General features: G+C 40.5%; 1 protein-coding gene across 7 annotated transcripts; it reads left to right on the forward strand.

Annotated features, from left to right (window-relative positions):
- Window positions 1-1,109: 1,109 nt before the first annotated feature.
- Window positions 1,110-25,552, forward strand: SEC22C (SEC22 homolog C, vesicle trafficking protein). Of its 7 annotated transcripts, none has more exons than XM_064703801.1 (9): window positions 1,911-1,967; window positions 4,686-4,739; window positions 6,162-6,214; window positions 6,768-6,977; window positions 10,401-10,564; window positions 12,027-12,209; window positions 21,050-21,168; window positions 22,263-22,328; window positions 24,442-25,552. In XM_064703801.1, exons 4-9 carry the CDS (start codon window positions 6,796-6,798, stop codon window positions 24,640-24,642), a joined length of 915 nt encoding a protein of 304 aa, XP_064559871.1. In that variant the 5' UTR covers window positions 1,911-1,967; window positions 4,686-4,739; window positions 6,162-6,214; window positions 6,768-6,795; the 3' UTR covers window positions 24,643-25,552. The 7 variants fall into 7 exon arrangements, with proteins under 7 accessions (XP_064559875.1, XP_064559871.1, XP_064559872.1 ...); XM_064703803.1 differs by lacking the exon at window positions 1,911-1,967 and adding an exon at window positions 1,988-2,143; XM_064703800.1 differs by lacking the exon at window positions 1,911-1,967 and adding an exon at window positions 4,067-4,276.
- The last annotated feature ends 404 nt before the right edge of the window (window positions 25,553-25,956 follow it).

Below are 25,956 nucleotides of genomic sequence, written 5' to 3' on the forward strand. Positions count from 1 at the left end.
TTCTGCTGCTTTTTCAGATGAATGTCCTGTGAGAGCAGTTTGTGTTGTGTTGCTGCTGCAACACCTGCAATGCGAAACACAGAGTGATGTCAGGGGATGGTTTGGGTTTGGGAAGATTATTAAAGATATCCAGTCCCACCCCTCTTGGAACCCCGGATACTGAGAATTTTTGACTTTCTGTGCTGACAGGCACTGACCCCCAAGAGAACACTGCATTTGACCTAAAGCCATAGAGAAGACTTCCAAAATTGAATGATAAAACTGAGATTATAAGTGTATAGTTTGAATAGAAATGTGTAATATCACATAGAACAAAACATAAAGGTTTTAGATATATAATGCAAGATGAAAGTTTTAGGACTGAGACTAATCCTTCTTCTTAATAGGTGTAGGTGGTATTGTGTAATTAGATAAAATTCCACATTACAAGCCACAGTTGTTAGGTTAAAAGTAAAAGTAATCTAAATGTAATTTCTTAATTAGACAGTTTATCCTTAAAAAGCACTTGTAGAGAAAGAGATAAGACTCTATTTTTAGTTTGTTAGAGTGAAGTGCTGTAGAACTCATAGTCTGTGAGACTGTAATATAGATAAGAATTAATAAACATCTAAGTCCAAACAAAAAATACCACCTCGGGTATTTAATCCCAACCCTGCACCCATCCCTATTCCCACGCCAATCCTCATCTCTACACCCTGGCCCCATTCCCATTCTCATCCCCAACCCCATCCTCACTCATTCCCGATAGGGAAGATGTGTGCCTATGTCTCTACAAACAATTCCAGGGTGAGGGGATGGCTGTTAACGGCTTTGATATGGGGTTTAATGACTGTACCAACTTCAGCCGCGGGTTTGTTACAGAGCCCGGGCAGTTTGACTCCCGAACCAGCCAAATGGGGCCGCACAACCCTGAGTTTCTAAACTTTGGGGTAAAATGACAGGTTGGAGGGGGGATATGTGGCAGGCGGTTCGGGAAGGCGGCATGTCCCTGGTACCCCCGCCAGAGGGGGAAGGCAGAGGGCAGCGAGCGGCGCAGTTCGGGTAAAGGAGGCTGCACCCTCCGGAACCGAGAGAGAGAGAGAAAACCCCGCGGGGATGTGCCCAGGGCCGCTCTCCTTTACTGAATGAGGCTGCAGGACCCTCTCTCTCCTCCTGTATGGACACTGCCTTTTCCTAGAGGGATTTCCCCACACGCCATCGCTATCCCGAGGCACCCCCAACCCGTTCCCAGTCCCGTTCCCAGCCCGGTACCAACCCGCTCTCCAGCCCCTTCCCATTCCCGGTCCCCAGTCCCGTTCCTAGCCCGTTCCCAGCCCGCTCTCCCGTTCCCAGCCCAGTTCTCATCCCCGTTCCCAATCCGCTCCCCCGTCCGGCCTGTTCCACCCGTTCCAGTCCGTCCCCCGGTTCCTGGGCCCAGCCTTCCATTCCGGTCCCAGTCCCGTGCCAGCCCGTTCTCGCCCGCTCTTCAACCGTTCCCCTATCCCGTTCCCAGCCCAGTTCCTCATGCCCGCTCCCCAGTCCCCTTCCCCGTCCCGGTGTTAGCCCCATTTCCACCCCGCTCTCCCGTTCCCCAGCCCGGTTCCTACCCAGCTCTCCCGGTTCCGGGCCGGTTCCCAATCCCGGTTCTCGGCCCCGGTCCCAGCCCGGTCTCCCGGTCCCCAGCCCGGTTCTCAATCCCGGTCTCCAGCCCTGTTCCCATCCCCTTTCCCGGCCCGCTCTCCCGTTCCCCAGCCCGGTTCCCAGCCCGCTCTCCCGTTCCCAGTCCCGGTCCCTATCCCGGTTCCCAGCCCGCTCTCCCGTTCCCAGTCCCGGTCCCTATCCCGGTTCCCACCCCGCTCTCCCGGTCCTCCCGGCGCTGTCCCGGCGCTCCCCGCGCGGCCGCTCCCGCCGCTCCTCGCTGGTGATGCGGGCGGGGCCGGCGCCGGGCGGAGCGGGGCCGAGGCCGCGGGGCCGCCGGGGGACGGGAGGTGAGCGGCGGCCGAGGGTCCCGGCTGGGCAGGGGGCACCGGCGCTGCTCCGGAGGGTCCCCGGTGGGCAGGGGGACACCGACCCTGCTCCGGAGGGTCCCGGCTGGACAGGGGGACACCGACCCTGCTCCGCATCCTCTTCCTGTGCCCCTGTCCCCGGGGCGGGGCGGTCCGGGGTGTGTGTGGTGAAGCGAACTGGGAGGGACCGGGGGGGAATTGGGGTGTGGGGGTGTCTGGGGGGATTGGGGTGCTTGGGAAGGCGATGAGGGGAGTTTGGGGATGTGGTAGGGAGCGAGGGGATGTGTGTGTTGGGATATAGGATATAAGATTTGGGGGTTCCTTGGGGTGTTTGAAGGGTAGAGGAGGAGGGTTGGGGATGGTTTGGGATGAGCAGGGATAACGTGAGCCTTTGGGGATGGGGGTAAGGTTTTGGGGTGTCTGCGTGCTGGAGGGATGTGTGGAAGGCCTTGTCAGCACAAAGCAGAGCCCTGAGTGGGGGCATGGGTGTGTTTGCTTTCAAAGTGCTTGGGTTTATTGAAGAGTGTGGGAAGAGGGTTCTTTGAGGGATATTAGGATGTTTAATGCAGGGGAGGAGAGGTGGGAGTGAGGGGTAGTTCTGTGTAATGTGAGTAGAACAGGATGGATGTAGGATGGGTCCTTAGGTGGGATCGTCAGGGGACAGGGATGAGCTGCTGCGTTTGGGGAGGCATCAGGATTGAAGCATATGGGGTGGGTGAATATTTGGGACCAGGTGAATTTGGTGTCTCTGAGAGGTGAAGGTGGGGCAGAGCCTCAGAGCATCACAGAGTTGTTGCAGTGTGGTTTGGAGCATTGTCTGTTGGAGCAGTGGGATTGATGTGGGAGCTGGATGCTGGGGTTGGAGGTTTGTGTGTGCTTTATTTCTGGTAATCCACAGGAGTGTGTGCAGACAGATTTGTGATGGTAAGGGTTTTTTCCACATGCTTCCCCTTGGGGATAAGAGTAAGCCTGTAGGATTTATAGGAGCCTAAAAGCTCTGGATATGCACAAATCCTGTGTTAAACTTTGAGATAGTAGTGTGTTTTCAAATTGCTTTTATTCACTGCTCAGTCTGGAAGGTGAGTCTGGGGTGTCTGTAGCTGCTCAGCGCTGCTGGGGGCTTGGAGGCAGCTCACTGGCAAGGATCAGGTGGATACTGGTGCAATCTTAGAAAATGAGAAGTTTAACACTGGTCTGGATTTGTTGTTTTATATATCTGAGAAGAAGATAAACTCCACTTTGTGATCCCTCGGGGGGGTGATAAATCTCCCTCATGAACCACATCCTTGTTGGGTGAGACCCAAAGCAGCACTGGAGCTGCAGCTCAGGTTTTGTGTTTGATGAGTCAACCTGAATCTGTTTGATGTTCATCCCACCTGGAGCTGTCCAGGGCTCCTTCTGGAGATCAACTGCCTGAGCAAGGATGCTTTAGGGCAATAGTTTTGTTCAGATATCAATCTGTCATGTGTCCAAAAAAATTCACGTTCTGTTTCAGGGCCATGGAAATATCCACTAAAGCTTTTGGCTCTTCCTTCAGCAGGAAGGAGAGAGTTGGACAAAGCAGATGGGCTTGAAGCTGGACACCTCTAGAGAGCAGGGAAATGTGTCTGAGCAGGGAGAGACAGTGAATACTTGAGAGAAATCACATCTTTTGGGAGCAGTGTGCCATTCTTGGAAGGAAACCTGCTTTTGCTGGTGAGATAATTTGTGAAAGAACCAGGTTTTGGATACAATCTCCCTTATGAACTCAGCACTGCTTTGCATTTGCTCTCACAGCTTTTTGAGCAGATTGTTTTCTAAGTCCAGGCAATTAGGCTGGAGTTTGTTGAGCATTTGGGGAAGCGTGGCCTGGTGGGTTGGGTGTAATCTTCTTACCCAGAGGAGCTTGTGTAACACACAGTGAAGTGCAGGAGGTCTGATTGAGGCTGCCTTGATAATCCCTGCTCAGCCAGGGGAGAGTTGGCTGCTCCCTGGGAAGTGAGGGAAGGGGGAATTGTGCTCCAGGTCACTTAGATACACTGAGGAATGGTTTATTCTGAGATTGGGGCTGTTAATGTGAGTCTTGCACTGGGCACTTTTACTCTGAAGCATTGTTGGGTGTACAGGTGCTTCAAGAAATGAAAAAAAAAAACAAAACAACTTTGTTTCCTTCACTCCTAAATTATAACCAGTTCTGAAATAATTGCTTGAAATCCTTCCCAAGGTTCTGCTCTGTGCCAGATGCTGCCATGATGTTATCACCTGTGAACTCTGCCAGATTTGAATGCAGAGCCTCGAGTTCATTGTCCAAGGTCAGAGCCAAGGGCAAAGAGCTGCCACGTCCTGGCGGTGACAGATCTTTGGGCTGCTGATGGGGAGCAAACAGAGAGTCTGCAGGAGGAAAGGGCAGCCAGGGTGACACAGGGACAGCTCTGAGCCACCTGTCTGTGGGCACACCTTGCTCAGCTGTGACACTTTGTGCTTGGGCACAGGTGACGTGGCAGAACTGGCTTGTAAGTCGTTAAAATTCCAAGGGCAGTGCCAGTGGTGGCTGTCACTTGGCAAAGCCACAGAGCTCTGCCCATCCTCTGGTGGGAGAGCAGCAAGGGCTGTGCCAAAGGGACACCCAGCACCTCTTTTTCTGAGGAAGGAGAGTGCATTCCTTTCTCCAGTGAAGTCTGCCATTTCATTTGGAAGTTTTCCTGGATTTTTCCTTCCCAGAGCAAAGGATCCCTCTGATGGGCAGCTGGCAGCATTAGGCCCTTCATCAAGAAGGTTTGTATGTTTTGGAAAGTTGGAAAGCTCTCTATGTGCAGTTGGTTAACTGTAGGTGATGTCATCCTTGGTGATTTATAAAAAATATGGATATTTAAATTTCAACTCTTGCTGTTAGTGGCATAGGGAGCTGAATAATTTCATGGGCTGAGTAGGTTTTAGAAAATGTCTTTGATTTCTCAGTTTGGTGCTTTTTCATTGTCCTGATCATCTTTTGGTTTTTTGGGAGTTATTTTGGAGCTAAACTTCATCAGCATTACCAACCCTTCACTCTAAAACTTCTGAGCAATTCTGAGCAACAAGTTGGCTGTGTTGAAGTTAATATTTCTGTTAAAGTTCATATTTTTTGGGTTTATTTCACTTTGATCTGAAAATTTTCTGCACTGTTTTATCAATGCTTATTGGCACACTGAAGATGGGTGAGATGTTTCAAACTGATTTACAACAATCATGATTATTGTTGAAATCCTTTTTGATATGTGTTGGATTTTGTGAGCTTAGTTTGCTGTCACAACTGAAATGACAGCTGGAAGAGAACTGTCAGAGGGATTGTGGAAAAAAAAATCACATCTAATTCTTTAATCTCTGTTTACAAAGTTCAAGATAACACTTCTCAAGAGATGTCTGATCTTCTGTAGTTTTAAAATGCTTTTCTAAGGAAACAAGTTTTGTGCCATTGTGCTTTCTGCTAATTCCTCTGATAATTACCCTCTGATAATTGCAGTTGCTTTAACGTGCTGGCACCTTGGACAGAGGGATGATTCCCACAATTTCTGTGGGATTGGTTCCTGTGGGGGAGAAATGAGACCCTGTCAGTGCTGCCTGTGGCAGGAGCTCAGCCCTTATCAGACATCAGGAGAGAAGATTTTGCTCTCTGGACTTCTCAGACAAGAAAAGCTCATCCTGAAGAGCCACATTTCAAAGACACTTTGAGCACCCTAATGAATTGTGTGATACAGGCCTGGTCAAAGCAGTTGTTTTCTCTATCAAAAGTTTGACTTCACAAAGTGTTTTTTCCCTTTCTTTTTATTTCCCCATTGCTTTATTTGTGTAGTTTGCCTGAAGCCAAGTAAATGCCTTTGGTTTTCCTTTTTTGCCTTTTTTTAATTCCTTGAGTTGTTTGTGATAATCCCTTAAAATCTGCTGATTTAGAGCTGCTCTTTTACTGATATAACGTAAAAAAACCATGATTGGGGCATCATAAATATTTTGCATGTCATTCCACACCATCTTTGACTGAGTCGAGAAATGAATATATTAGATAAGAAAATGAGTTGTTTGTTTTCCTTCAGGCAAAACACTTCCTCTAGGATATGTTTTCCCACTGCACAGGAGATCTGATGGTAAAAATGCATGTAAATACAGGTAATTAATGAAGTTTTTAAACTAATTGTTAATTAGTTCATTCTGATTCTCTTTCAGGGATGATATGAAGTGCTGTTAAATCCTCTGACACCGTGCCCTGGATCCTCATGGTATGTCTGAAGGACACATCTCTGCATGTTCTGAATTTGCCAGGTGAAGCCCAAGAATAACTTTCCACAGGAGTTTGTGACCTCTTAAAGAGGAAGAAGTCAAGAGAGGGCAACTTTTATTCTATATTTAGCCCTAGGTGAGTTTAAAAAGAACCTGATGGGCTCTAGCCTAAAATTTATTTTTGGATTTGTGTGTTACACTAGAAAATAGAGAAGTGCCATGCTCAGGCAGGTTTTTGGATGCAGCACATCAGTGGGATGTGGGATCAGCACAGCAGCTTCCACAGACTCCTGTGAGAGCTTTCCTCAGCCTTTCTGAGGCTTTGGGCAAAGCAGGAGGGAAAACAGGAATATTTTTCAGGTAGATAATTGCTCTATCAAATCCTCTGCCTCATCTTTTAATCTGAGAGGCAAGAATTGGGCACAGCCATGAGTTTTGAGAACAGTTTGGTTGCCTTGCAGTGGCAGAGGTGCTGTTCAGTTCCAGTGCTGAATTCACTCTGATCCTGCCTGGAATTTCAGAAAGAACTGACTCAAAACCTTTCATTTCCAGGTTGTCCTCATGAATACTCCCGTGGAGAATGTCCATGATCTTCTTTGCCTGCGTGGTGAGGGTGAGGGATGGGCTTCCCCTCTCAGCCTCCACGGATTTCCATCTCAACCAGGACTTTCTGGAGTGCAGGAAGAGGCTGAAGGCTCTGTCCTCCATCCTGGCGCGGTACCCCAGTCGGGGCACGGCCAGAGGACGTAACCTCAGCATCCAGTGAGTCCCTGCTCTGCTCTGATGGGGCTTTTTTGCTTTAATTTTTGAAATATTGCTCTTAGGGGGCAGAATTGTATTGAAATAATGCTGTGGGTGTGGTGTGCAGTGGCTGATTCCAGCCTGAAATGCCACACTGCTTGTGTAGGGTGTGAATTCCAGTGATTTTGAAGCTTATTCCTCATTTCCTGCTCAGTGTAGTGAGCATGTGCTTAGTTATATATTTGTATATATTTATATGTATATTTGTATGTTCATATATTGTATTTTGGATGTTCATTTATATAAACACACTTACATAACTCTTATTTATTTTATACTATATTATATTTACATAGATTTCAATTTGCACTTACATTTATACATATAAATACACATGCATTTATGCATATTTAAATATACATACACAAACAATGTTTATTAATATTTAGTTATATATTTATAGATAACTACACAAGATTTATATATATTTAGTAATATATTTTATATACATACACAGTATATATGTATTTAGTTATATATTTTATATACATGCACATTTAGTTATATATTTATATATTCACAATATTTATACATGTTTAGTCATATATTTTATATACATACACAATATATATATGTATTTTGTTATGTATTTTATATACATACACAATATTTATACACATTTAGTTATATATTTTGTATACATACACAGTACTTATGCACAGTTATATATTTATAGATACCTACACAATATTTATACAGTTATATATTTATAGATACCTACACAATATTTATACACATTTAGTTATATATATATATTCACAATATTTGTACACATCTGTATATTTTATATACATACACAATATATATTTTTAGTTATATATTTTTATACCTACACAATATTTATATACATTTAGTTATATATTTATAGATATATTCACCATATTTGTGCACATTTATATATTTTATATACATACACAATATATATTTTTAGTTATATATTTTGTATACATTCACAATATTTATATATATTTAGTTATATATTTCATATACATACACAATATATGTATTTAGTTATATATTTTATATGCATACACAATATTTATAAGTAGTTATATATTTATAGATAACTACACAATATTTATATACATTTAGTTATATATTTATAGATATATTCACAATATTTATACAAATTTATATATTTTATATACATACACAGTATATATATGTATTTAGTTACATATTTTATGTACAGACACAATATTTATACACATTTAGTTATATTTTTAATACATACATAGTATATATATGTATTTAGTTATATATTTTATATACATACACAATATATATTTTTAGTTATATATTTTGTATGCATTCACAATATTTATATATTTAGTTATTTATTTTATATACATACACAGTACTTATACACATTTAGTTATATATTTTATACACATACACAATATTTATACACATTTAGTTATATATTTTATACACATACACAATATTTATACACATTTAGTTATATATTTTACACAAATACGCAATATTTATACATATTTACTTATATAATTTATATACATACACAGTATATATATGTATGTATTTAGTTATATATTTTATATATACACACAATACTTATGTACATTTAGTTATATATTTATAGATACCCACACAATATTTATACACATTTAGTTATATATATTGTGTATTTCTTATTTACATATATTTTGCTCATGTTAATTTTCATTTTGGGTAGCAAAAATGTGCAGTGCTTGTTACTCTTAGCAGCTGGAGAATCATGGATTTCTACAAATCCCTTTAAGAAGGCATCCAAGTACCTTGGAATGATTTGGTTTAGGAGAAGAAATTTGTTAAAGAAATTACAGAGAAGGAAATGAAGAAAATTCTTGAAACTCATTTAAGAAAGTGAATTTTACCTGGTTGTTAGTGTTCAAAAACACATAATCACAGGGATTATATGTGTTGTTTTTATTAAGAGCTCTGGGAATTGGGGTGTATTCAACCCAAATCTGACTCCAACCATACATCCAAAATGATCATTACATCACTTTCATGTTAATTATTAAACTTGTATTGTTCTATTGTGTACATTAATTCAGCCCCTCTCTGAATTTCCAACATAGTTTCTCAGTATTCTTCTTATGGTTATATAATAATTACATTTAATTACTAAACAATCATCACATCTAACAATTATATAATTTATCACACTGCTTACGCAGGTGCAGTTGATCTGGAAAAGCACAAAGCCCAACATTTTAGATTCTATCTTGAACTTTCTCCAGGGTTCCACTATCATGGTGATTGCATTTCTGGTGAGCAAATGGAAGAAAACTTTAAGTGAAGCTAAAACTGAGCATCCCTTTTTGGGGGAGTTAAAAAATAAACGCATTTACAGCAGAGATTTTCATCTCAATTCCTTTTCACTCCAAGCCAACTCGTGCCCTTTGGTGGCAGCAGGTGCTGCAGCTCAGGCTGGCTCTGCAGTGAGAGCAGGGACATTGGATCCGTGGCAAAAAGGCCATAAATTATGGACAACTTGGAAAAAGTGCTTTTAGGCAGGCATGGTGTTGATCCCAGCTGGGAGCAGCTGGAATTTGGGGAAGCTCCCCAGTGGAACTGGGCTGGCAGAGCCAAGCAAAGCTGTAAATCCACAGTGCAGCAAATAAATTAAAATGAGGTGAAATAGAAACGGTGAAGTTGGGGTAAAATATGGGAACTGGAGGAAGGAGACAAATTGTTCAGTTTCAAAATTTGGGTGTTAAAGTGATTTCCTGCTGATAAACGGCTGGGCTGCAAGGGAGGATGTCCCTGAGAAATCTCCTGGAAAATTTGAACCATCTACAGGTGGAAACTTTCACATAAATATGGATTCACTGTTAGAGGAGCTCCTTTTAGAGTAGAATTTTCATTGTGATGTAGCAGGAAGTGTATGAAAATCTTGGGTTGTGCAAATTAGCAAATATTTCTTGCTGTTAATATGATGTTGCCATCAAGGGAAGGAAGGAATCCATCTGTGTCCTGGGAACAAACTTCCTTGCTTTTTTTTTTTTCCTGCATTTTCTTTCAAAATTGGTTTTCTGACCACCTTGGTTTTTATTCAGGTGATTTAAAGCCAGCCTGGGGAAAGAATGTGCTGGATTTGTACTGATGTACCAATTTAACAAAGTCTGGGTTGTGCTTTTCACTGTGCCCAGGCATCCTGGATGAGTTAAGAATAAATAATTGTGTGAGAAAAAATAGATCTGCAGGAATTGCAGGACTTTGACAACAACAAAAATCCTTTTTATTTTTCAGTCTGCTCTCAGCTCAGTCTGTACATTTTGTTCTGACAGAAAGCACAGCTTCATCCTCACCTTTTTACATTCATTTCACCTTTTTATGTTGATGTGATCTTTTTTATTTTTTTAATTTCTATTTCAGTTTCCTTTCTTCTGGGGATATTGCCTGCATGGCAATCTGTTCCAGCAGCTACTCCACCATCATGGCCTTCTGCTTCCTGGAAGAGCTTCGCTGGGAATTTGCTGCTTCCTACAACACAAGGAGCATCAATTCAGCTTCCAGACCATATGCTTTCATTGAATTTGGTTTGTAACTTTGTTCTCTGATAGTAAAAATCCTCCTTCTGCCAAATTGGTGGTGTTGAACAACATCTCCTGGCTAAAGGCTGATGATGAAAGTGAACTCTGGGTGTGCCTTTGCCTGCATGTGGAGAAGGAGGGGGAAATCTTATATATATTGAAGGGTTTGGTTTGGAGTTCCTGAGAGTTCATCTCTTATGAACAAAATGCTGTGCTGATTGATGAACAAGAAGAGGAGAAAAAAGAAATTCATACCTTGGACACTTTCAAACTTAATTAAAAAAATCTGACAAGTGAGGACAGATGAGTACAGGAAAAAAGGGAGACAGAATAGATTATTATGGGCAGCTTTATTTCTGGCATGATTTGGAGTCAGAATACTTCAGAACCATGCCCAGAGGTTCTTTTTTAGCCTGAAATAATTGGTTTTCTTGCCAAGTAGCAGCTGCTCTACTGAACCTCACACCTTTGAAAGACACAATTCCCTTGCAGTGAGAGAGTTTTCTGGGAAAGGATAATATCCTGCAGTGTGTTTGCACTCTTCAGTCCAGATTTCAGTAACAGTGTTAAACTCAGGCTTAAAAACTTGAGAAATCCATCAGGAAAGCTTCTTTTAGAGCCATCTTGTATTTTGGGTGGATTCCCTGCAGGGCACATTACAGCCAGGATGTAATTTCATATTGACATCCACATTACTCTTTTGTTTTTTTTAACTTGAGTAGGAGTTGGGGGAATTTCTAGCCTCTTTTAATTTAATCTAGCCTCTTTAATAAGGCTAATGATTTCAGTGCAAATTTGTGGATAATAAAGACACTAATAACCCAACCTCTTTAATCTTTTAATCTAGGCTTTTAATAAGCATAAAGCTTATTTTTCAAAGAAAAAAATACATTTCTAAAAGAATTTTTACTCTTATAATTTATCACATTACCAAGTGCCTAATATTGCTCTGTGTTTGTTTGTTTGTTTATTTATTTAATGATCTCCATTCCTGTGTTAAATCTAAGATGGGCTCGATGCTCAAGATTTTAATATTTTGTTTGGCAGTTACAGATAATTTTTATTATTTTTTAGAGTAGATATTAGAAGAAATTTTTTCCTGTGAGGGTGGGGAGGCACAGATTCCCAGAGAAGCTGTGGCTGCCCCTGGATCCCTGGAAGTGTCCAAGGCCAGGTTGGACGGGGCTTGGAGCAACCTGGGATAGTGGAAGGTGCCCCTGCCATGGCAGGGGATGGAACTGGGTGATTTGAAGGTCCCCTCCATCCCAAATCTTTCTGTGCCATAAAATATCTAAAAGAAGTATTTTTGTTCCCTAACCAGCAATGGAATTTTTTGAAACGAAATGAAGAAATTCAAACAATCAAAACGATACGATAAAATATCACCACAATTGAGGTTTTAACACCACTAAAGATTAATTAAGCAGCCTTTCAGAGTTGACTTGAGCAGCTTTTCCTGTTGTTTCAGATAACACCATTCAGAAGGTGAAGCAGCATTTCAACAGCAGCCGTGGCTCCAGGGCCAAGGGCAGCTGGCAGAGGGTGGAGGAGGAGCTGAGGCTGCAGCCCCCGGTGCAGCTGCAGCTGGAGAACACGGAGCTGCTGAACGGGCTGAGCAATGGAGGGCACGCAGGAGGCCATGTGGAGGTTGGTAAGTTACTTCTACACCAGGTGACAGGATGTTTCCTCACCCTCACGTTGTTGCCAGGTGGTGGATGTGAAAAACACGTTCATTCTTTGTTCTGGTTTGAAAGCAAAAGCAGTGAGAGACTCCAAGTCAGAAATAGTTTATTAGGAAAAGGAAAAAAAAACCACCACAAAATACATGCAATAATACAAAAGAAAAACCACTGGCAGAGTCAGAATACAAACTGACACTCTGTTGGTTGGGGTGTCTGTAGCAGTTCCATTGGAATTGTGGCTCAGCCCTCCTGCAGTGTCAGGGGTGGTTCTGCTGGAGCAGGGATCCTGTAGAGAAGGATGGATTCTTCCTCTGAAGATCCAGTGGAAGGAGAGGCAGCTGCTGTTCCTCTGGGGAATCCAGTGGAAAGGCTGCTCTGGTGTCCCAAAACGTGAGATTATATCCAGGTAGGAATGCTTGGCTCCTCCCTCTGGGCAGAGCATCCCACAATGGGATGCTGGAATTTTATCAGTCATGCAGTCACACTCAATAGCCCATTAACAGCAGCTATGTCCCCAGAGGGAGGATTGGTTTGTGGAAGAGATCAAGAATAAAGAAAACTGCCCAGTTAACAGAAAATAACTGCCACACCTCTAACAGATGGCAAATAGAATACATATTGCCTTGCAATCTAGGGCACTCCTCTGTGAAAATGTGAAAAGTTTTATTAAAGAACAGTAGGAGACAAGGACAATAAAGCAAGGGTTCTCATGGCTGGGTGCATCTTGGCACTGAGCCAAGAGCACACTGTTGCCTTCAGGGATGTCCTTAAATACCTTTTCATTACATCAGCCTGGGCGTATTCACAGACCCTTGTGCATAGTAAGCTTTCCCCCAAACTAGTTTACATATTCCAAGAATTGTTTAGCATGGCTCCTCCTTGGGTCTGCCTTTTCAGAGCATGCACATTCCTTGGTTGTGGTTTTGGTCCTTTTTTATCACCTCCAGTTTTGGGGTTTGGCCCACACTGCCTTCAGAGGGTGAGTGCTGATGGTTGGCAGATGTGTCCAGGTGTGCTCATCCTGTGTGCATGGGGTGTTATCCCATCCCAGCAGGCATTGTAACACAAGCATGCTGATATCAGCGATTTCACTGAGCTTAATTAACAGCAGAAATAAAAACTATATAACAAAGTTACTTTAACATGACACATATAAAATCTAGTTTAATATTTGCAAAAAGCCAACATTATAATATGGGTCTATAACACATATCAGCTATCTCACTACTATGTCTAAACTTACTTAACAAGAGAAATAAAAACTATATCTGTATAACAAAGTTCCTTTAGCACCACACATATAAAATCCATTTTAATATTTGCAAAAAGCCAGTATTAAAATATGTATCTATAACACATATCAGCTATTTCACTGCTATGTCTAAGCTTAATTAACAGCAGAAATAAAAACTATATAACAAAGTTACTTTAGCACTACACATAAGAAATCTATTTTAATATTTGCAAAAAGCCAGTATTATAATTGTATCTATAACACATATCAGTATTTCACTACTATGTCTAAGCTTAATTAACAGCAGAAATACAAACTATATAACAAAGTTATTTATCAGCTATTTCACTACTATGTCTAAGCTTAATTAACAGCAGAAATAAAAACTATATAACAAAGTTACTTTAGCACTACACATAAGAAATCTGTTTTAATATTTGAAAAAAGCCAGTATTATTGTATTTATCTATAACACATATCAGCTATTTCACTGCTATGTCTAAGCTTAATTAACAGCAGAAATACAAACTATATAACAAAGTTATTTATCAGCTATTTCACTACTATGTCTGAACTTAATTAACAGCAGAAATAAAAGCTATATAACAAAGTTACTTTAACAATACTCATATAAAATCTATTTTAATATTTGCAAAAAGCCAATATTATAATACGTATCTATAACACATATCAGCTATTTCACTGCTATGTCTAAGCTTAATTGACAACAGAAACAAAAACTGTATAACAAAGTTACCCTAACAATAAAATCTAGTTTAATATTTGCAAAAAGCCAATATTACAATATTTATCTATAACAGTAGAAATGCTGCAACCTCTGTCAAAGCACCTCCTTTAGAAGCTGCTGTGAGTAAGGCCATGGGAGCCATTTCAAGTCCATGCACACACACAAACACCACAGATAGCTCAGGGGAAGAAGGACAGGAAGGGTCTTTGTGTGATGTATTCCAGCCAAGGTTTGTTGCATCCACCATGATCCAAATGGATCAGGGACAGAGACCAAACCATGTGCTGTGCACAGGCTTAACTGTGGGGTCAGTGGCTTGAGGGACAGGGATGGTGCAAAGAGCAGCAAACTGTAGGAGGGGTGAGGGATGAACAGTTGGGGTGGGCAGGGTCAACTGGCCAATGGGGGAATTTAAATAAAATTATAATAATTCAGAGGGAGGGTGTTGGAGATTTTTTCAGAAATGGCTTGGAAGGCAGCTGTGGGGGACAGGTTCTCACAGCCTGTTTCTGTGAACAGCAGAGGTTCTCAGGTTGTTTTTAATTACAAGTAAAAGTGACAAACATGAAGGCCTTGAGAACCTTGCATACCAGAGTTCTCAGGCAGCTTCCTCATAACAAGTAGATATTCTATCTTTGGCTGTTTTGGGAAAGCAAAAATAATTTTGAGAACCCAAATCTTGGTATTGGAAACATAAGGAGGGGTTGGTGTGTTATCTCTGACCTATGGTGAGCTCGGGTTTGCAATATGCATGAACTTAATTAACACGGTTATAAAAAGTGACTGATTGATGAATAAACGGAGTTGATGCTGATCAACAAGGATAGGTCTTCTCCCTCCATCTTCAATAGGAGGGGGTTTACATTGTCCATTTCAGGGGAGGCTCCTGCCTTCCTTAGCAGGCACCTGTCTGTTCAAACTGAGAGAGATTTCTGATGTGGATTGGCAATAGTGCTGCAGAGCACCATGAGGGGAGTCCTCTCTTTCAGCCTGGGTGGGGAAAACTCCATGGTAGATCTTTCCAGGGCAAAGCTTTATTACATTTTATTACATTTATTACATTCCCACAACTCCTGTGTTTTTTCCTACTATGAAAACTTCCCCAGTGGATTTTTGCAGACACTTAACTAAACAGAGAAACATGAGTAAAATGATAAAAACAATGATTACAACCCAAAAATCTGTTTGGTAAAAGATGGAACCCATCTTATCTGAAAAGTTCATTGATGTAACCTGAATTTTTCTCAGCTTTAAGTCCTTTACTTGCTCCTTCAGCTTCTGGATGTGGATGAATGTTGAGTGTGAAGAAAGGTTGAAGCAGAGCATCTTTTCAAAGTCCTGGCAGTTATGTCCATGGGCAAGCAGTGAAAAGTCTGTTGCTGCTTGATTTTATAATATTGCATGCTTTGGTGTTATTGGCATTACTTAGCATCTCATTCAGTGCTTAGGATGTAGCATTAGTTTGCTTACTTAGCTAGCACTTTTAATTTTCATATAATTTTTTAAGTTTTTGCAGCAGCAAAAACTTAAAGTTTTTAAGTTTTGCAGCAGGGGACAATACTGAGGCTGCTATTTTCTTTTTTCTACCTCAAAAGTTAATTTTGTTTTGGCAGTCAGATTTAAATTGATGGAAAAATCTGTTGTGCTTAATTTTTTTGGTCAGGAATTATGGCCCACAGCACATGGCAGAAAAACACATGGAGGTTCCTTGTGTACCAAGAAATGTTTATTTACATTGTGTGTGTGAAACCAAAAAAGGCTTTTTCCATCATAGTAAACAACATATGGGCTTTACATTGCAGCAGGTATGCAGCAGAGATTTGGAGGCTGCTGTGGAGTCTTTTTCCAGCCTTACAGCTTCCTCTCTGGATGGAAAATATGGGCTTGATATTTTCCATGTGATATTTTCTCTTCAAACCCTTGTTTGTTCAAATTTCTAAAGAAGCTCCACTGATTCATTCATTGCTTGTTGCAAACTCATAATGAAAGATCTGTAATTACAATCTGAATGAGTTTCTTCAGCCTTGAGGGAAAAGAAGATGAGAAAAATATGAGCTGAGGGTAACCTCTTGTTCCCACATTGTTTGGCTTGAGGTGTTCTCCACTCTTTGCTTTTTCCTTTTACCTTGCTTTTTAAAATTGAATTCATTTGACTAAAATTCTGAAAGAGGCTTTGTATATCTGTATAAATAACAGAGAGGCTCTTTTTATAACACCACCTGATGTTTTACCTGCTTTTGAAGCACCAACCTCTAATTCTTTATTATAAAAATGGTACGTCTTGGTTGTGTTTCAGTTGCACAGTCAAGGTCCTGCCTACCTCCTCCACAAATGAAATCAGAGAATTATTTAGGTTGGAGGAAACCTTTCAGATCATTGAGTCCTACCAGAAACCAAACCCTGCCAAGTCCACCACTAAACCATTCCCTATTTTAATCCTATTAGCACGGTGGTTTAAATGCAGCTGGAGTGCCATGAGCTTGTATTTCCTTTTTTTGTTGTTGTTCTTGGCTTATGAAGCACTAATAAAATTAAGTTCCAGTTGCTCAATCTTATATTTGTGATAGATGAGCTGGAATCTAATTTGACATAGGTATTTTAAATTAGAATATGGAAGGGCACTGGCCAGGAGGAATTAAAAATAGAATGGAAAGCACTTTATTTGCCAGTCAGATTTGTGAGTGCTCCTCAGAGCTGTGCTTGAAGGTTAAATCTTTTCATGTTATGACAGGGCTTAGAAATTCTTTGCACTTTTTCTTTAAATTTTGAGCAGCTTCAGTGCCAGTAAATATTTGTGATCTAGTCTGTGTCCACAGACCAGAAATATATTTTCACTTCCCTCTTATTCCTAATTGCTTTCCTTTACTTTCCATCTGGCTTTTTATTTCTGGCTGTTCTCTCTGGTCTAACCCAAATACTCTCACAGATTGTTCTGCCTTTATTTTAAGGCTCATGTTTATGATCATCTGTTTGCCTCCACTGGAGTCAGCTTTCCTGGCTTGTGTCTCTCTCCTCTCATCATCCCCTCCCAGCTGAATCCCACTTTGCTGCTCTAAGTTTAGCTGTGTGCATAGTGTTTGTTCCATATTAATGTTATTTATACCAGGGCTCTGCTCTACAAGAGCCTGTTTGAAATGCTGTGGCTGCAGGAGAGCAGGATTGAATTGTGACTGCACTCCCTGGTGCAGATTGATTGATCCAGGGATGATCCAGACATCCCTCCCTCACATGGCTGGAGCTGCTGCTGGCCTCTTTGGAGCTGCCTGAGCTCATCCTCTGCCTCTTCAGTTTGCTGTGAAAAAGGCCAGAAAAGTCAGGGCAGCTTTCTCCTTGTTAGTATTCTTGAGAACAGGATGGTTTTTTTTTTCCCTTTTTACTTCCATTCTTTCTGCTGTTTGTTCTTTCTTTTGTTAACTAAACACAGCCCAACTGTGGCTACAAAAATCCTTCCCTTGCACCCTTGATCAGCACCCCCAGAGCCCTGGCTGCTGCTCAGAGCCTCTCAGGTGTCAGTGTGGGCACAGAGGACATGGGGCTGTGTGCAGGGCACAGGGGCCTCTCTGTGGGCAGGGAAAGTTGGTTTGGAAAGCCAGGAGTCTGCTAAGGAAGGCAGGAGCCTCCCCTGAAATGGAGAATGTAAACCCTCCCCACCCCTCTGAATTGCTATAAATGTTAAATTAAGGGGCTCTCAGGCAAAAATGTGGGAGCAGGAAATAACAGTTCTTTAATAGGGAAGAAAAATAAAAGGATAAAATAACCAATGCAGTACACTAGAACAACACTGACAGAGTCAGAACCCAGCCTGACACCCTGTGGGTCAGGGTGTTGGTGGCAGTCCCATTGGAATTGTGGCTCAGCCCTCCTGCAGTGTCAGGGGTGGTTCTGCTGGAGCAGGGATCCTGTAGAGAAGGATGGATTCTTCCTCTGGAGATCCAGTGGAAGGAGAGGCAGCTGCTGTTCCTCTGGGGAATCCAGTGGAGAAGCCGTGCTGGTGTCTCAAAACCTCTGGATTATATCTGGGTAGGAATGCTTGGCTCCTCCCTCTGGGCTCACATCTCCCAATGGGATGCTGTAGTTCTTATCAGCCATGCAGTGACATTCAATAGCTGTTATCAGCAATGTCCCCTCCCTAGGGAGGAGTGAATGTGGTCACTCAAAGAGAGAAATAAGGCAAAATGCCCACTTGACAAAGATAATCTGCCATGTAGATGGTAATGGAAAACATCTTGTCTTGCAATCTGGAACAGAGGGTTTGCACAAGGACATGGGGCTGTGTGCAGGGCACAAGGAGGGCGCTCTGTGGGCAGGGGGGGTTTGCACATCACAGCTGCCTCTGGGAAGCAGCAGAACAATTTGTGCCACTGTTTTGTGAGGCAGCTGGTGAATCCTGCAGCCCCCCTTGGTGAGTGTTCTTCATCTTCCACAGGCACACAGGGAGTCCTGCAGAGGCCTTTTCAGGGCTGCCTTTGAAGCTCTGTCTCACTCTCTGCCCTTTGTGTGCTTGTGTTTCAGTTGAGGCTGTTGGAGTGATGTCATTTCTCACTCCTGGTGCTGTTTCTGCAGAGCTCTGAGCGAGTGACTCAGTGTCCAGCCTTGTGCTGTGCCTGCAGGAGGCAGATCCAAGCTGCTGCTGTGCACTCTGGTGTCTCCCTCCTGTGAAATGGCCACAGGCCTCTGCCAGAAATCTTTCATGGGCAGAGGTTTCAATTTCTTCACTGGGTGAGGGTGTTTGCAGTTATTCTGCCATGTTCAAACAGAACATTTCTGTGTGGGTCTTCAGAGCACAACTTCTGTGCTTGAGGAGGCAGATCAATGTGAAGCCTAATTAGTGTTTATTTGTGCTTGTGCAGAGTGGTGCTGTCCTGAACTAAGTGTTTGTACTCTTCCCTTATTTAATGTAATAGGCCATTCCAGTGTGAAATTCTCTTTATAAAAATATGACTGACTTCCCCCAAGGAAGTGAAATAATTTTCCCTTAGCAGGACCCATCTCACTTCTCTGTGCAATTTCAGTTTGTGAGTTAAACCTCAGAATTTAACAGCACAAATAAATCTCTGCAGCAAACCATTTCAAGCCCAGTTTTCACAAAATCTGAACCCTGAGCAACTGGATGTTTTAATCTCCCCTGCATCTGTGACAGCAATTCTTTTTTATCCTCCTGGACTAAAAAAAAAATGTAACTTTTACATAATATTTCATGCTGCCGAAGCAATATATTGAGACCTACATTGTTCTTCCCTAGGGACTGGGAACTCTTGGCATGTGTAATTTGTAGGATTCTGCTCAATGAATGACATTTGTGTTAAATAATTATTTGTTTGGGAGATATTTTGTGCCTCTGAAGTAAACCTTAAAATTTGAGGAACGGTCTTTATTAGGAAATATCTGTGGGAGAGTTACACATATATATAGCTGCAACATTAATTAATCAAAAGCAGGAATAGCAGGAAAAAAATAGAAGGAGACTGAATTCTGGGGTCAGGGAATGAATAAAGATGCTGCTACAAGTTCCTTGTAAATGTCACTGTGTAGCAAATGAAAAGAAAAATTGCCTTTGAGTGACAGAGTTACAGCACTCTGTCTGTACCACCCAATAATGCTCCCTAAAGTGACACACATCAAACTGAGTTGATCCAGTTCCTTTGGAGCTGAAATTATGGGTGTGTGAGTGCATGCCAGACAAATTAATTACAGAGACACAGATGAAAGGTGCTTTGCATCCCTCTGTTAATTTGGCACCAGAGTTTTTTACATCCATCCAGCAGAATCTGGCTTGAAGGAGAAGGCCAGGAGTGTTTTTCTCTCTGAAATCATGTGGTGGGTGTTGTGGTGATTCATCTGTCACTCAAGGGAAGCCAGAGGTGCAGTTTATCTGGAATGGTCAGATAAATAGATAAAGGGTCAGATAAACAGATAAACAGTCAGATAAAGAGGATCTGGATACACCTGGGCATAGGGAGATGTTTTCCTTGAGGGCTCATTCATTCTCTCCTCTCTCTTGGGTTCAGGACATCTGGATTTGATATCTGAGCTGCAAATTTTCATTTTTTATGAAACTGGCAGTGTCCTACTTGTGGTGATCCAAGGGCAGGGATGAAATGTAGGTGAGGATCAAGGTGTGGAATCTGTTGTTGAACAAGTGCAGGAAAACTGGAGGTGTGCTCTTGGCCAAGCCTGAATTAAAGGCAGCAGAATCCAAAGCTAAACACACATTTATGATAATTACTCTGACCTTAATTAGGGATGTATCAATGAGATTATCATGCAGAACTGCTGCTCAGCAGTGTGGGTGTTAAGTAGTGGCAGAGAAGGTGAGAAGGGAAGGACACAGATAATTCACTACCTGTGAAATGGGGCAGCCTGAGCCCTCAGGTGGGATAAAATGTTTAATTACTGGTTAAGGAGGAGATGAATTGCTGCCTTGTTGTGATGGTGGGTGAAATCTAAGCCTTTCCCCAGACCTTTAGGTGGGGAAAACCTTTGGTTTTTCTGCCGACCTGAGGAGTGCTGAGCATCCTCACCTGCTGGAATAAACAAAGAATTATCTATATGCACCATAGAAGATATTGATGCCAAATAGGTCAAGAAAAATCTGGTTTTGACTTGTTTAAAAATACTCCAGAACTCTTAGATATGTGAAGAACTGAATACTGCAATGCAACAAGAAAAATGGGGGTTTCTATTCATAATCAGTGTTCTCTGGAGCAAGCATGGAAGGTTTTGAAAGTGTTTAAAACCCACACAAAATAATTGTGGTGTTTTCTAGTAAAAGATTGAAAGTAATAGTGCAAACTTTCACTGATGTTTGATTTTCATTTCATTTCCAGCCCCTACTTACAGAATGCAGCCTGTGACCCCCCTGGGGATTCTGTCACTTGTTCTGAACATCATGTGTGGAGCTCTGAACCTCATCCGAGGGGTTCACCTGGCAGAATATTCCTTCCAGGTAACCCTGATGCTCCCAGCCCTGACAAGGAGTGAAAGGCAGAGAATTTTTGGGTGACCAGTTCAAGGGTGGCTGTTCTGCCCCTTAGCTGAGCACAATCTCTCTACAAGAAGTGTTTTGTTTCTCCAGGACTGCTACACCTTGTGTATTTTTTCTGTACATCACAATATTCTGCATTTTATTCTGTTCTATAGAAGTTTAATTTTTGATATATTTTTATTTATATTTTAAATTTTTTATTATATATTCTTTATAATAATTTATAAAGAATATAAATTTATTTTTGATTATTTATTCTTTAATTTATTTTTTAATTATTAGAATTCTAAAAATTATGTAATTATTTATTAAAATAAATAAAAGTATTACATTATTTATCAATAATTTAATTATTAAAATAATTATGAAATAATTATTGAATTATTTATTATTTAACTCTAAAAATAATTTAATATTTTTAATAATTTGATATTTAATAATTATTTATATAATTATATATTATAATATATAATATATATTATACTATTATATATTATATTATATAAATTATATAAATATAGTATATAATATATATTATTTATATAATTATTTATTATATAATTATTTATATAATTATATCTTATATAATTATATAATTATTTATATAATTATTTGTATAATTTAATATTTAATTTCTTTTTTTAATCTTTAATAATTTTAAAATAATTATTTAATAATTTTTAGAAATTTTATTTTTAAATTTATTTATTCTTACCAGGCTGCCTGGATTTTTTTTCTCCGTTCTTGCATTTTATTTTAGATCCTTTTCTGTAATTTTTTAAAAATAAACATGAGACTGTAAACAACTTTAAAAAAGGGGAGAAAAAGTGTGCTGATTGTATCCTGACACAGTTTTATTTAGCAGGAACTGTCACAGAAGCCTCAGTTCTTGGTGTCTTATCCATGATATTGATCTTGGTGTTTGACACTGTTACAGTCAATCAGCATAAACTGGGATGAGAGTTCTTGACTATATTTAAAATGTTCTCAAATATCAAGCAGCACTTGCTAAAAGCTGTGCCTGACGTGGTTGTCACTTCTTTTAATCCCAACAGGAGGACCATGAAGGAATTGGAAATGTGATAGCTTTTTTTCTACCTTTTCTAGCCTGTGTTTTTCAGGTATGTTAACTGCAAATAATATTTTTTTGCTGATTATTTTGCTGTTACAATTCACAAGACAGAGCCATTTTCAGCTAAGGAGAGGTTTTTAATATCCTGCCCAGGTGATTGCACGGATTTATTCCAGTCAAGTGGCACAAAAGCAGTTCAAGGCACGTTTTGACCCTTGGGAAATTGCATTTTCAGGCTTTTTCAGTGCTGCCATGTTGTGACAAGTCAGAGGGGCTGGGTGTGATGGAGAAATGCCATCCCAGAGATGGTTTATTCCCAAAGGGATGGACACATCTTCTGTCAGTGTCTGACTTAGTGGTGGGCTTTTGCAGCACAGCCTTGAGGACTGAGCAAACATTGGACAGCAACATTATTGAAATGGTGTAATCTGCATGAAAAATCACATTCAATCCTGGTGGTTCCTTAATGGGATTTTTCCATATTCCAATCTTCCATATTTCCCCATTTTTTCCACAATGGGGTTATTTCCTCTGACCTTACACAGAAGAGTTTGAATGAGGAAAATCCAACATGTTCCAAATTGGTTTTTCTTCAAAGGCTCCTGGAATTCCTAAAAAATCCCACAACCTTTAACCTGAGGGCTGTATATGCTGGAAAATCTTCAGCTTTCAGCCTGGCATTGCAGAAAGGTGCTGCAGTTTTGTTTCCAGGAATAACTGATGCCTGCACTGTATTCATTGTCCTTTTTCCTTTTGGATCATGGTTTGGGGACCACTGTCAGAATTTGATGTATTTATGGGATTATTTGTTATATTATGATACAATTTAGTGTCTTTCAGCTTTCTTACACCTTTGCTCATGGCAGAGCTTTGGAGTGAATAGATTTATTTACATCTAATGGATTTATTTTGATCTAATAGATGGATTTAGATCTAATGGATTTATTTACATCTAATGGATTTATTTTGATCTAATAGATTTATTTAGATGTAATGGATTTATTTTGATCTAATAGATTTATTTAGATGTAATGGATTAATTTTGATCTAATAGATTAATTTTGATCTAATACATGGATTTAGATCTAATAGATTTATTTTGATCTAATAGATGGATTTGGATCTAATAGATGGATTTATACCTAATAGATTTATTTTGATCTAATGGATTTATTTTGCTCTAATAGATTTCTTTAGATCTAATGGATTAATTTTGAGCTAATAGATTAATTTTGATCTAATACATGGACTTAGAATCAATAATTATTTGGTCTATAATGGATTTAGATCTAATAGATTTATTTGATCTAATAGATGGTTTTTTATCTAATAGATGGATTTAGATAGATTATTGACTATGGGTTTATTTTGATCTAATAGATTGATTTTGATCTAATGGATTTATTTTGATCTAATAGATGGATTTAGATCTAATAGATTTATTTTTATCTAATAGATGGATTTTGATATAATGGATTTGTTTTGATCTAATAGATTTATTTAGATCTAATAGATTTATTTTGATCCAATAGATGGATTTAGATCTAATAGATTTATTTAGGTCTATTAGATGGATTTAGATCTAATAGATTGATTTAGATCTAATAGATGGATTTAGATCTAATGGATTTATTTTGCTCTAATAGATGGATTTAGATCTAATGGATTTATTTAGATTTAATGGGTTTATTTTGATCTAATAGATGGATTTAGATCTAATAGATTTATTTCAATTTAATAGATGAATTTAGATCTAGTAAACTAATTTAGCTTTAATTCTTGATGCAAGCTGTATTTCACAAAGAAAGGCTCTGTGCTGCCTCTTTCCCTGTGAGTACCTGAAGCCAGGGAAGCTGAATAAAGGAGAATTCTCTCTTCTCCTTTCGATTGATTGCAGCTTCTCCCCAGAATCTGAGCACAACCTGCAGTGCTTTCCACGTGCTGCCCTCTGCATCAGCTCAGTTGGAAACTGTGACCTGAGCTGGCAAAGGCTGATCTGTCCCTGCCTGAGGGGGAGCAGTGACTCCTCTGTCAGCACTGGGAGCTTTTCATGTTCTCCTGTGAGGTTTTGCCCTTCACATGCTCAGCAGATGGGTCCAGGCAGCAATTCCCTGGTTTTGTGCAGAGTTCAGTGCTAACTCTCCCTCTCTGCTCTTTTGCAGTGTTACCTGTACCTCTTCTACAGCTCAGCCAGGAAGGTGAAGACTTTTGTGCTCCTTTTCTGTGTCTGTTCGTGCAACATCTACTTGTATGGACTGAGGAACCTCTGGCAAATCTCCTTCCACATAGGAGTGGCTTCTCTTTCCTCCTACCAGATCCTGACAAGGCAGCTCCTGGAGAAGCAGCCTGACTGTGGTGTATGAAAAAAAAACAAACAACAAACTTGGGGTTTGCTACTCTGTTTTTACAACTCTTTTTTTGTATTCACCTGGCCAGAAATAGCTCAGAGTGTTTTTTAAGCATCCATGGCAATGGGTATTGCAAGGAGAACAGCTCCAAGCAACTTGGGATGAGCAGGATCCTGTAATTCTGTCCAGCACACAGCGAGGGGTGCAGCTCTGTTTCACATGGTGGAGCTTGTCATTGTCACCAGAGATGGAAGTTCTTATTTTCAGCAGGCTTTTCCTCCTTGGCTGCCACCATCCAGACAGCATTTTGTCATTTGTCTCACTGGCTCTGGGACAGCTGGGCAGGTCAGTCTTGCCCTGCTGCTGCAAATACTCCAATTGTGTGGTAAAACAAGGGTAAAGTGATGGGTAACATTTCTGTCTCTAGATTGTCCTGGTAAATGTGAGTAAAGGGCTGTTTGCTGTAATTAGTGTGGAAAATGCTGAGGGTGAGCTTCAGGATCATTTCTCTAGGTTTGGAAGGACAGGGAAAGGCTGTGGCTCTTTCATAAACCATAAAATCTATAAATATCTTGGCTGAACAGCACATTGCAGTTTAGTGTGTGCTCATGGGTTAATTGCAAATATGCTTGGGGCAGCAGAAAATAATCCAGGTGGGTGTAAGTGATCTGTCAGCTCCTGTGGCCTTTGTTTCCTTGGCTAAGGTCGCTTTCAGGATAAGGGCAATTCCATGTTTGCTTGGCCTGGATGGATAATAAATCTTCCAAGCCTATTTATGACAGGCCACTGACTCCTTCACCTTTTTTTAATAAAATGAGTAGCTGGTGAGTAGGAAGCCATTTCCAGGAATGGAAAGCAAGAGCAGGTTCTCTTTGTTCTGTAGAACACCTGTGGTTAATGGTGGTGAATTCTGACACTCAGATCTGAGTTTTCATTGGGACTGGTGGCCACCTTGGCACTGGCTGTATTGTCATGGATATCACACTTTTGGCATGTGTTTATGTGTCATGGATTTCAGTGTCCTGAGGGCTTTAGGGCACACTGTATATTTATGTGTAATATGCCTAAATTTTTTATGTGTTCTCTTTAGGGTTTCACCATTTCTTTCACCAAAGATTTCTTTTTCTTCTCACATAGTCTCTACCTCTGGTTGCAAAGAGATTAACATGCAGCAGAGTTGACTTTTTTTGCAGGAACACTTGACAAAATTCCTTTCTTTTATCTCAGTGACTTTTCCTGGAATCTCAGGATGCAAACACGAGGATCAGAATAGAAATTTGTGGTGCTGGACTTTGGAAGCATTTCTGGAGGCAGAAACAGCATCCATGG

This window comes from Zonotrichia leucophrys, chromosome 2 (assembly GCF_028769735.1).
Source record: "Zonotrichia leucophrys gambelii isolate GWCS_2022_RI chromosome 2, RI_Zleu_2.0, whole genome shotgun sequence".
NCBI lineage: Eukaryota > Metazoa > Chordata > Aves > Passeriformes > Passerellidae > Zonotrichia > Zonotrichia leucophrys.

Bases quoted from the DNA above. Each gene is read 5' to 3' on its own strand.
- SEC22C (XM_064703805.1), top strand. From the start codon at position 6,796: ATGTCCATGATCTTCTTTGCCTGCGTGGTGAGGGTGAGGGATGGGCTT. The intron at 10,565-12,026 runs GTTTGTAACTTT...CTGTTGTTTCAG, and splicing joins ATATGCTTTCATTGAATTTG to ATAACACCATTCAGAAGGTG. The intron at 22,329-24,441 runs GTATGTTAACTG...GCTCTTTTGCAG, and splicing joins TTCTAGCCTGTGTTTTTCAG to TGTTACCTGTACCTCTTCTA.